Raw genomic sequence first — 11700 nt, 5'->3', positions numbered from 1 at the left:
AGTATAAATGAATAACAGGGTTGAGTAACAGCAGATCCAGGAGATCTATATCTGCACATCTTTATCCTCTTAGCATGAGAGATAAATCCTCCTAACCCAGCTCAGCCCACCAATCAAAAGGGCACTTCCTGCTTGAAATATTCAAAATTATAATTTGTATCACCAGCAATGAAAAGTGAGAAAAAAACAATATTATAAAAATTAGAAGAAAAATAAGTAGAAAAAGAAAAAGTAAAAATTTATTAATGTCATAAATACAAATACAACCAACTATAATAACTGACTGTTATAATATAATAACAACAATATATTAGCAACAAATAATATAAAAAAGCCATAACATTAACACCACTCCTTCTTTCTACATACGATGTCCGTTTTTTCTCAGCTCCTTTAATCCTAAAGAAAACCCTTTAGTTCTATAATTACAGTCCTGTATCCTGTACTGATGAAGGACTACAGGATGATAGAGACTGTAAACTGATGTAACTTTATCTACAGGGTGTTTCAGCTGTAGGTAGGAGTGTGTAATAGAGTGGAGGACAGTGAGAGATTAAACACAGTGTTTAAGAACTCCAGCAGCACTGCTGTATCTGATTCACTTACTGTACCAGCTCAACACTCTATAAATAAAATTGTAAATATAAAATGTTAAAATTAAGTGACGAGTGTTGTAACAAGGCATTGGTGTTAATGTTATTTGTAAATTGCTAATCAGAGGATAGTAACAATAATAATATAAAAATATGTTCTTCTCTTCGGTATATGAATTTTTAAAGGTAGAGGTAACATCCACCTAAAGTGCTTCATTTTGTGAACAGATTTATCTTTGGCTTCAGTTCCTTTCAACTCCGTAATGTCCACCGTTCTCTTAGCTCTCAGTGTAATAAAGCCAGAGATGTGTAGATTTGTAGGGTCTCTGTATTTTAGATTAAATATATAATAAGTGCAAAGTGACGAGAGTCCAACAGAGCCAATCCAGGATTTACACTCTGGGCCGAGTTCTAGGTCCTCTATTACTGCAAAGCTCCTCTAGGGGGCGCAGCAGGCTGTCCTCGCGTGGCCGGTAGGGCTGAGCGTAGCTGTCCTCTTCCAGTAGAATGCGGTTGAGCGTCTGTTCATAGTTAATATGGCGCCTTACCATCAGCACGTACTGATAGCCCTCCTCCAGTAGGGGGCAGTCACACCTGTTGGGTGCCCAGAGGTATTCCCGGTGTTCTAGACGGTAGCGGTTGCGGTACGTGTGAATGATCTGTACGTCGTAACGAGTCTCCACACCAACATACACCTTCCCCAAGACCTTGGCTCTAAAGACTGAGATAAATCAGCACAGAAAACTGTTAGTAACACATTTACAGCAATAAATAACCAGTACATTTCTATTCTATTAACTCAGATAATAACTCATAAAATGATCAGGATGTGTGATCTGATATTAAGAAATTATGCTATATTTAGGCACAGCAGAGCTTCAGACGGGTATGGAACACAATAACAGGTAAACAGTGAACCTCAGCCTCCTTTTACAGAACTCCAGTATAAGTTCAGGGCTGTTTCTCCTCCTGGATTAAGAATCGTGATGCATCAATAACTTATCTTACCGAAATCCTTCTGACAGTACTGCCTCTGCCGCTCCACACGTCCCTTCACCCTCCTGCATTTCCCACAGTGTCCTGCAGAGGGAGAGACAGGAGGTTAGGGTGGGGTTAGGGTGAGGTTAGGGTGAGGTTAGGGTGAGGTTAGAGTGAGGTTAGGGTGAGGTTAGGGTGAGGTTAGAGTGAGGTTAGAGTGAGGTTAGAGTGAGGTTAGGGTGAGGTTAGAGTGAGGTTAGGGTGAGGTTAGGGTGAGGTTAGAGTGAGGTTAGGGTGAGGTTAGGGTGAGGTTAGGGTGAGGTTAGGGTGAGGTTAGGGTGGGGTTAGAGTGAGGGAGTGCGGGGGTTACAGCGTGAGGAAGCCAGGCTCTGACAGTGAGGCGAAGGCTGACCTGCACCGCGGTTCTCCGGCAGGAAGTTGCTCTGGTTCTCCTCTCGCTCCAGACGAGATCCCGGCCGCTGAGAGGGACGTCTCACAGGTCGTCCACCTGCAGACACACAAGACAAACCTGCAGCTTTACAGATACAGTTCAGCAGAATTCTACAGTTATTATATATACAGAGCTCTATATAGTTTTATTTATATATATACACAGTTTTATAGATATACAGTGTATCTCATATCTATATAAACAGTGACAAAATGACACTTTGACACAAACAAAAGTAGTCTATGTGCAGCTTATATAACAGTATAAATTTAATCTTCCCTCAAAATAACTCAATATACAGCAATTAATGTCTAAAACCACCAGCAACAAGAGTGATACACCCCTAAGAGACCACACCCCTAAGTTTCCAAATTGAGCACTGCTTGTAATTTTTCTTTCAAAATATCTTGGACTCATTAGTGTTACTAGGTATCAGGTAAGCACAGGGAGCAGGTGTGTTTACGTTTATGGTACAGCTCTCCCACTCTCTCATACTGCTCACTGAAAGTTACAACATGGCACCTCATGGCAAAGAACTCTCTGAGGATCTTAAAAGACGAATTGTTGCACTACATGAAGATCACCAACATCCTGAAACTAAGCTGTGGGGATGAGTTGGGGATGAGTTGGATATGCGTTTGATATGAGGTGGGAATGAGTTGGAGATGAGTTGGGGGTGAGTTGGAGATGAGTTGGGGGTGAGGTGGGGATGAGTTGGGGGTGAGGTGGGGATGAGTTGGAGATGATGTTGGGATGAGGTGGGGATGAGTTGGAGATGAGTTGGGGATGAGTTGGAGATGAGTTGGGGATGAGTTGGAGATGAGGTGGGGATGAGTTGGAGATGAGTTGGGGATGAGGTGGGGATGAGTTGGAGATGAGTTGGGGATGAGTTGGGGATGAGGTGGGGATGAGTTGGAGATGAGTTGGGGATGAGTTGGGAATGAGTTGGAGGTGAGTTGGGGGTGAGTTGGAGATGAGTTGGGGGTGAGGTGGGGATGAGTTGGGGGTGAGGTGGGGATGAGTTGGAGATGATGTTGGGATGAGGTGGGGATGAGTTGGAGATGAGTTGGGGATGAGTTGGAGATGAGTTGGAGATGAGGTGGGGATGAGTTGGAGATGAGTTGGGGATGAGGTGGGGATGAGTTGGAGATGAGTTGGGGATGAGTTGGGGTGAGGTGGGGATGAGTTGGAGATGAGGTGGGGATGAGGTGGGGATGAGTTGGGGATGAGTTGGAGATGAGTTGGGGATGAGTTGGGGATGAGGTGGGGATGAGTTGGGGATGAGTTGGAGATGAGTTGGGGATGAGTTGGGGATGAGTTGGGGATGAGGTGGGGATGAGTTGGAGATGAGTTGGGGATGAGGTGGGGATGAGGTGGGGGTGAGGTGGGGGTGAGGTGGGGATGAGGTGGGGATGAGTTGGAGATGAGTTGGGGATGAGGTGGGGATGAGTTGGAGATGAGTTGGGGATGAGGTGGGGATGAGTTGGGGATGAGGTGGAGATGAGTTGGAGATGAGTTGGAGATGAGTTGGGGATGAGGTGGGGATGAGTTGGGGATGAGGTGGGGATGAGGTGGGGGTGAGGTGGGGGTGAGGTGGGGATGAGGTGGGGATGAGTCAGGGAGGTGATCATCCAATATCCTAACCTTATTAAAAACTAGTAGAAAGTGGTCACTGGAGAGTAGAGACATTTATTGCAATCTTCATTTATAATATCGATACATAGTTTACTTACTATTTTCCCTTCAAAATACCCAACATTGTTCATACTGTTCACACTGACTGATAGACTATGTTAGAGGATAGTTATAGTTCTAAACAATCATTGTGTCCCAAGATTCCAGATCTCACTACAACTTCTATAATTCACCTGTAAATGCAGGTGAATTCTTAGATAGATAGATAGATAGATAGATAGATAGATAGATAGATAGATAGATAGATAGATAGATAGATACTTTATTGATCACGAAGGAAATTTAGCAGCCAGTAGCAATTACACAACACAGTAGAAACAAAAACAATACACAGTAGAAACAAACAATAAGTGTAGTACAATACACTTATTGAGGGATAAAATTCTAAATTGAGACTTAAAAAAATATATACATAAATATATAAATACAAAAAAACTATAGAAAGTGTGGAAGTAAACAGTCGTAGATATGAGGTAGTGCAGTAAAAGAATAAACTAAGTATACGAGGTATTAGTAGATATGACTATTAAACATAAACATAAACATGTGCAAGTATTATATTTAAGTTAGGTGCGTAGTGTAGTGTCCAGGGGTGCAAAAGTATTCTTACACAAATTTAAGTCTAAAATACAATATAGTATAAATATTTCTCAAACTAGATATATTTTATCTATACAACTATACATTTTTATCAAATAGAAATCTGAGATTTGGCCAAATGTGTGTGCATGTTTTCCAACTATTCTAATACCCAATTATTCTCATCAAACTCCTTTAGACATGAACCCCAGACAACCTCTTAACACCAGCAGCACCAGCAACGGATTACATCACTCAATGCATTCGGGGAAAGGGAGGGGCTAGCCTGCATTCCACTGTACCATCAGACGTGTACACACAGATACACGTCTGTTACAGACAGACTGTAAAACCATTTCTGTGTCAAAGTCCTTTTAGAAGGAATGAAGTGTTTATAAAGATCAGGGTGTGCAGATCTAAAACCTCAGCATCAGACAGAACTTCACATTGTAAAGTGATAAACATGCAATAGCACATAATTTCCTGTGATTATGGCAGTTAATAATAATAATAAATAATAATAATTATATAATAATACACTAATGAAGAAGGTTTTACCAGCAAATAAAACACCCAACTCATCTTGTATCCAGGATACAGAAACCAACCGGGAACTCATTTCAGTTACAGACCAGTTTTCACCAATAAACTTATAATTACTAATATTACATTAACACAGATAAACATTAACTACATTACCACGACTCTTTCTTACTGAGGTATTTTCAGTGAGGGCACAAATCATGACAGCAATTCTACAGTTAATTCTGCTGTAGATAAAACTGGGTAGATGAAGCACAGGGTCACCTTTTATCACTTTACTGCATTTATGGAGCCATTTAGATAATGAGTGATTACCTGAGTTAGGCCGAGCTGTGGCAGGAAAGGTGGTGGTGGTGGTGGTGGTGGTGGTGGTGGTGGTTGGTGTTGGTGGCTCCCAGGGTAGGAGGTTGGATGTGTGTTGGTGCTGCCGAAGTGGACTTCTGTTCCCGTGATAAAGGGCGTAGCGTTCGGGGGGCAGCCAGTACTCGTACTCTATCCCAGAGCTTTTATCAGTTGACAGAACCTACAAACAGTTCAGTAAAAAACTGTATTAATACACTTAGTGAGATCAGTTGATTAATGACAGCTATTTACGGCTCTGGAAAAAAATAAGAGAGCACTTCAAAATGATGAGTTTCTTTGATTTTACCAAATTAAAAAACCTCTGGAATATAATCAAGAGGAAGATGGATGATCACAAACCATCAAACCACCAAACTGAACTGCTTGAATTATTTTTGCACCAGGAGTAAAGCAGCATAAAGTTATCCAAAAGCAGTGTGTAAGACTGGTGGAGGAGAACATGTGAAAAAACTGTGATTAAAAACCAACCAGGATTATTCCACCAAATATTGATTTCTGCATTTTTTTTTTGTTTTTTCAGTCATTTCTCATTTTCCGTAAATAAATGCTCTAAATGAGAATATTTTTATTTGTAATTTGGGAGAAATGTTGTCTGTAGTTTATAGAAAAAAACAAGAATGTTAATTTTACTCAAACATTAACCTATAAATAGCTAAATCAGAGAAACTGATTCAGAAACTGAAGTGGTTTCATTTTTTTCCAGAGCTGTTTATAGCGGTCAAATTTTTTTTTTTGAATATCGATTACACTGTGGGTTAGTTACGTAGTAACATATTAAATCTCTTGATCCTCAAAATAACTAATTAAATGTAACAGCACTAAATTACTTTAGTCAAACACTATTAGTTACTGTTGATTTATGTAAATTATACCACAGTTAGTTCTGAGGTTGCAATGTGATTGGGTGAGAGGCATTCTTTAAGTGCCGTTATCAGCCGGTAATGCACTGTAACCGAAGTTCTCCATTAACAAGCCAAACAGCTTGGACCTGTCGTAAAATCGTAATAATACACTCGAGGTTTGTGCTATAACATGTAATATATATCTATGACAGCAGCACAGCAGTGCCAATATTATATGTTATAGCATGAAACTTGAGTGTTTTATTGCTTAAGTGTTGCCATTTAAATCATCTGTATTTACTCTCACACTGAGGAAACAGGATGAACACTCACCATAATGTGGAGATCCTCCTGGGTGGGTCCCGGCACTTCAAAGCTCTCCCAGGTATCAGCAGATCGACGGTACAGCAGTTTAGTTCCGGCAACATCGTACTCCCCCGGAATGCTGATCTTCCAGTTCCCATTAATCACAAACTGGAAATATTTATTCTGGAGGGCTGAAGGATTAAATATGATCATTTCTATAGTTATTTAAGGTGAAGACTTTAAATAAATAAAACAATTATATTGATACATAATTTACTTACGAATTCCCTTCAAAACACCCAAAATGTTTCATATTGTTCACCCACTATCAGCCCTCACTACAACTCCCATAATTCACCTGCACCCACTATCAGCCCTCACTACAACTCCCATAATTCACCTGCACCCACTATCAGCCAAAGTCAAAGTCAAAGTCAAAGTGTCATTTCAGCTATATACAGAGTACACAGTGAAACGAAACAACGTTCCTCCAGGACCATGGTGCACATAAACACAGTGTAGACAGAACAATAGTGCAACAGTACAAAAGTGCAGACAGACAATACAACACAATACAGACAAAGAATAATAAATAACAAGACAGTGTGCAAATTATGCAGTGTGCAAAAAGTGTGCAAAAAAGACCAGTGAGGTAGTAGGGTTTTTAGTGCTTTCCATTTTCTGGGGTAAGTGGGGTAAGAGTGTGTGTGCATGTACAGAAAAACCATCAGTTCAGTCTCTGCAGTTGAGGAGTCTGATGGCTTGGGGGTAGAAGCTGTTGCAGAATCTGGTCGTGCTGGACCGGATGCTGCGGTACCTTCTTCCCGAAGGCAGGAGGGAGAACAGTTCGTGTGAGGGATGAGTGGGGTCATTCACAATGCTGGTTGCTTTGCGGATGCTGCGGGTGGTGTAAATGTCCGTGATGGAGGGGAGAGAGACGCCGATGATCCTCTCAGCTGTCCTCACAATACGCTGGAGGGTCTTGCGGTCAGAGACGGTGCAGGTCCCAAACCAGGCAGTGATGCAGCTGCTCAGGATTCTCTCAATGGTCCCTCTATAGAAGAGTGTGAGGATGGGTGGAGGGAGACGGGCCTTTCTCAGCTTCCGGAGGAAGTAGAGACGCTGCTGGGCTTTCTTGGCTGTAGAGCTGGTGTTCAGGGTCCAGGTGAGGTTATCTGCTAAGTGGACACCAAGGAACTTGGTGCTCTTAACAATCTCCACAGAGGACCCGTCGATGTTGAGTGGAGAGTGGGTGTGTTGTGCTCTCCTGAAGTCAACAACCATTTCCTTTGTCTTGTCCACATTCAGGAGAAGGTTGTTGACTGTACACCAGTCTGTCAGCCGCTGCACCTCCTCTCTGTATGCTGACTCGTCGCCTTTGGTGATGAGACCCAGCACGGTTGTATAATCGGCGAACTTGATAAAGCTGTTAGAACTGTGTTTTGCAGCACAGTCATGAGTCAGCAGGGTGAACAGCAGAGGACTCAGGACACTGCCCTGGGGGGCCCCAGTGTTCAGTGTGATGGTGCTGGAGGTGCTGCCCCCGAACCGGACTGACTGGGGTCTCCCCGTCAGAAAGTCCAGGATCCAGTTGCAGAGGGGGTTGTTGAGGCCTAGCGAGCTTAGCTTCCTGATGAGGTTCTGTGGGATGATGGTGTTGAATGCTGAACTGAAGTCTATAACAGCATTCTGACGTAAGTGTCCTTCTTCTCCAGGTGGGTGAGGGAGAGATGAAGGGTGGTGGTGATGGCATCGTCCGTGGAGCGATTGGGACGATACGCAAACTGCAGGGGGTCCAGTGAAGAGGGCAGTCGTGTCTTGATGTTCCTCATGACTAGCCTCTCGAAGCACTTCATGATGATGGGTGTAAGTGCAACGGGACGGTAGTCATTGAGGCAGGACACTGTGGACTTCTTCGGCACGGGAGCGATGGTGGTGGACTTGAGGCACATTGGGACAGTGGCGCTGCACAGGGAGATGTTGAAGATGTCCGTGAGAACATCTGTCAGCTGGTCTGCGCACTCCCTGAGCACTCTGCCGGGGATGTTGTCTGGTCCTGCAGCTTTTCGTGGGTTGACTCTGCGCAGAGTGTTCCTCACATCCACTGCAGTCAGGCACAACACCTGCTCATCCGGCTTGGGCATGGTCTTTCTCACCATCGTGTTGTTTTGTGCCTCAAACCGTGCATAAAAGTTGTTCAGGGCATCAGGGAGGGAGGCATCACGTTCACAGGACGGTGGCATTGTCCTGTAGTTGGTGATTGCCTGGATGCCCTGCCACATACGCCGCGCGTCACCCGTGTCCTTGAAGTGGCTGTGGATTCTCTGGGCATGTGTGCGCTTTGCCTCTCTGATGGCTCTTGACAGGTCGGCTCTCGCTTTCCTCAGGGCCACCTTGTCACCCACTCTGAAGGCGGAGTCGCGGGTCCTCAGCAGCGCACGTACCTCAGTAGTCATCCAAGGCTTCTGGTTTGGGCGTGTAGTGATGGTCTTGGAGACAGTGACATCATCAATACACTTGCTGATGTAGCCAGTGACTGATGCTGCATACTCCTCCAAATCAACAGAATCGCCTTCAGTAGCAGCCTCCCTAAACATGTCCCATGCAGTGCACTCAAAAGAGTCCTGAAGGGCAGAGATGGAGCCTGCCGGCCAGGTTTTGACCTGCTTCTGAACTGGTCTGGAGCGTCTGATGAGTGGTGTGTATGTTGGAGTCAGCCAAACACACATGTGGTCCGAGAAAGCGAGGTGGGGGCGGGGCTCCGCCCGGTACGCGCTGGGGATGTTTGTGTAAACAAGATCCAGCGCGCTCGCTCCTCTCGTTGCAAAGTCCACATGTTGATGGAATTTAGGGAGCACTGACTTGAGATTTGCGTGGTTGAAATCTCCGGCGATAATAAACAGTCCGTCTGGGTGTTTGTTCTGCAGATCGCTGATAGACCGATAGAGTTCACACAGAGCCTCTTTAGCATTAGCACCAATGCTAGCGCTGGGTGGGATGTAGACAGCAGCTATTAGCACGGCGGAGAACTCCCGTACTAAATAAAAAGGTCTGCACTTGACTATCAGGAACTCCACCAGCGGAGAGCAGTGTTTGGCGACAGTCACAGCGTTGTTACACCATTCCGTGTTGATGTAAACACACACGCCTCCACCGTGGGTCTTCCCGGATAGAGCCGCGCTCCTATCCGCTCTGAACGCGGTTAGCCCGGCTAGCTGAATGGCGCTGTCCGGAATGTTGTCGTTCAGCCACGATTCCACAAAAACCAAAGCACAGCAGTCTCTGAACTCACGCTGGGTTGTTTGCTGGAGTCGGATGTAGTCCAGTTTATTGTCAAGGGAACAGACGTTTGCAAGAAAGAGCGATGGTATAGCCGGCTGGCTAGGACTAGCCTTTAGCCTCGCGCGGATCCCGGCTCTCTTTCCGCGCTTCCGCTTACACTCGCACCGCTTGTGATGGCACTTCCGCTGGGCTCCGGCGTCAGGAAACACCGCGGGCTGGCGGCCTGGGTCTCTTAGCCGGCTAAGCTCAAGTAGCGTCTGCAGAACCTCGTCCGGTAGCGTGTTTTCTGGCTGATTTCTCCACTGTAGCAGGGTCTGGCGGTGGTAGAACATGTGCACGGGTGTTCCGATGCACATATTTGCAGGAAATAAACGGAAAAAATGACAAATAGTAACACAAAAGCACAATTTAACGGACCCGGAGCGGCCGCTGCGTGTTAACGCGCCGCCATCTTGGGTGGGCGAATTAACTCCGATAATTCACCTGCACCCACTATCAGCCCTCACTACAACTCCTATAATTCACCTGCACCCACTATCAGCCCTCACTACAACTCCCATAATTCACCTGCACCCACTATTATCAGACCCTCACTACAACTGCCATAATTCACCAGCATCCACTTTCAGCCCTCACTACAACTCCCATAATTCACCTGAAATTGCTATCAGATTATTAAATATATGAATATTCTTGAAGTTGTTAATTTTGTTCTGGTAGTTTTTCTTTATAGTTAGATTTTCCATAAAGTGAAAAATGAAATATCCGTCATGAGTTACAGGCTCACTCTGATTGAGGAAACTACATAAAATATTAAATCCATAAACAATAAACTCATATTCCAAAACCACAGATTTATCTCCAGGCTAATAGTGAATGGTAACAGAGCTCAGACCTAAATAGTTCCTGCTGTTATCGGTCACTCTGATGTGCGTCGCTCCGGCCGGGATCACGGTGACCTCATTATATCCAAACAGCCCTGAGCAAACAGAGAACACAAAACACAGCAATATTACACCACCACCACCACGCTCACCACCACACCAACCACCACGCTCACCATCACCACATTCACCACCACACCAATCACCACGCTCACCACCACACCAACCACCACGCTCACCATCACGCTCACCACCACACCAACCACCACACCAACCACCATGCTCACCACCACACCAACCACCACACCAACCACCACGCTCACCATCACCACATTCACCACCACACCAATCACCACACTCACCACCACACCAACCACCACACTCACCACCACACCAACCACCACGCTCACCACCACGCTCACCATTACGCTCACCACCACGCTCACCATTACGCTCACCACCACGTTCACCACCACACCAACCACCACGCTCACCACCACGCTCACCATCACCACATTCACCACCACACCAATCACCACACTCACCACCACACCAACCACCACACTCACCACCACACCAACCACCACGCTCACCACCACGCTCACCATTACGCTCACCACCACGCTCACCATTACGCTCACCACCACGTTCACCACCACACCAACCACCACGCTCACCACCACCACATTCACCACCACACCAATCACCACACTCACCACCACACCAACCACCACGCTCACCACCACACCGACCAACACACTCACCATCACCCTCACCACCACATTCTCCACCACGCTCACCATTACGCTCACCACCACGCTCACCACCACACTCACCACCACACTCACCATCACCCTCACCACCACGCTCACCACCACACTCACCACCACACTCACCACCACACCAACCACCACATTCACCCCCACGCTCACCATTACGCTCACCACCACACTCACCATCACACCAACCACCACGCTCACCACCACACTGACCAACACACTGACCACCACACTCACCACCACGCTCACCACCACACTGACCAACACACTGACCACCACACTCACCACCACGCTCACCACCACGCTCACCACCACACTGACCACCACACTCACCACCACACTCACCACCACACTCACCACCACACCAACCGCCACGCTCACCACCACACCAACCACCACGCTCAC

The 11700-nt window shown here is 45.8% G+C and overlaps 2 protein-coding genes across 3 annotated transcripts in view; both read right to left on the bottom strand.

Annotated features, from left to right (window-relative positions):
* Positions 1–213: 213 nt before the first annotated feature.
* The window catches only part of adamtsl5 (ADAMTS like 5), a 33707-nt gene continuing 22220 nt past the window's right edge, over positions 214–11700 (bottom strand). For both annotated transcript variants that reach the window (XM_049471168.1, XM_049471169.1), the window contains 6 exons: positions 10528–10611; positions 6378–6541; positions 5155–5362; positions 1984–2079; positions 1602–1673; positions 214–1314 (listed from right to left, as the gene is read on the bottom strand). In XM_049471168.1, the coding sequence (XP_049327125.1) occupies positions 986–1314; positions 1602–1673; positions 1984–2079; positions 5155–5362; positions 6378–6541; positions 10528–10611 (953 nt within the window). In that variant the 3' untranslated portion in view covers positions 214–985. The remainder of the gene's footprint in view (positions 1315–1601; positions 1674–1983; positions 2080–5154; positions 5363–6377; positions 6542–10527; positions 10612–11700) is intronic.
* On the bottom strand, positions 7933–10521 carry LOC125787243 (uncharacterized). The gene is made up of 2 exons (XM_049471167.1): positions 10158–10521; positions 7933–10115 (listed from the first exon to the last, which is right to left on the bottom strand). The coding sequence occupies exon 2, from the start codon at positions 9986–9988 to the stop codon at positions 8027–8029; it is 1962 nt and encodes a 653-aa protein (XP_049327124.1). The 5' UTR covers positions 9989–10115; positions 10158–10521; the 3' UTR covers positions 7933–8026.

Source organism: Astyanax mexicanus, chromosome 23, assembly GCF_023375975.1.
Source record: "Astyanax mexicanus isolate ESR-SI-001 chromosome 23, AstMex3_surface, whole genome shotgun sequence".
Classification (NCBI taxonomy): Eukaryota; Metazoa; Chordata; class Actinopteri; order Characiformes; family Acestrorhamphidae; genus Astyanax; species Astyanax mexicanus.
Note: the sequence above shows the minus strand (reverse complement) of the source record. Positions and strands in the feature narration are given on the sequence as shown.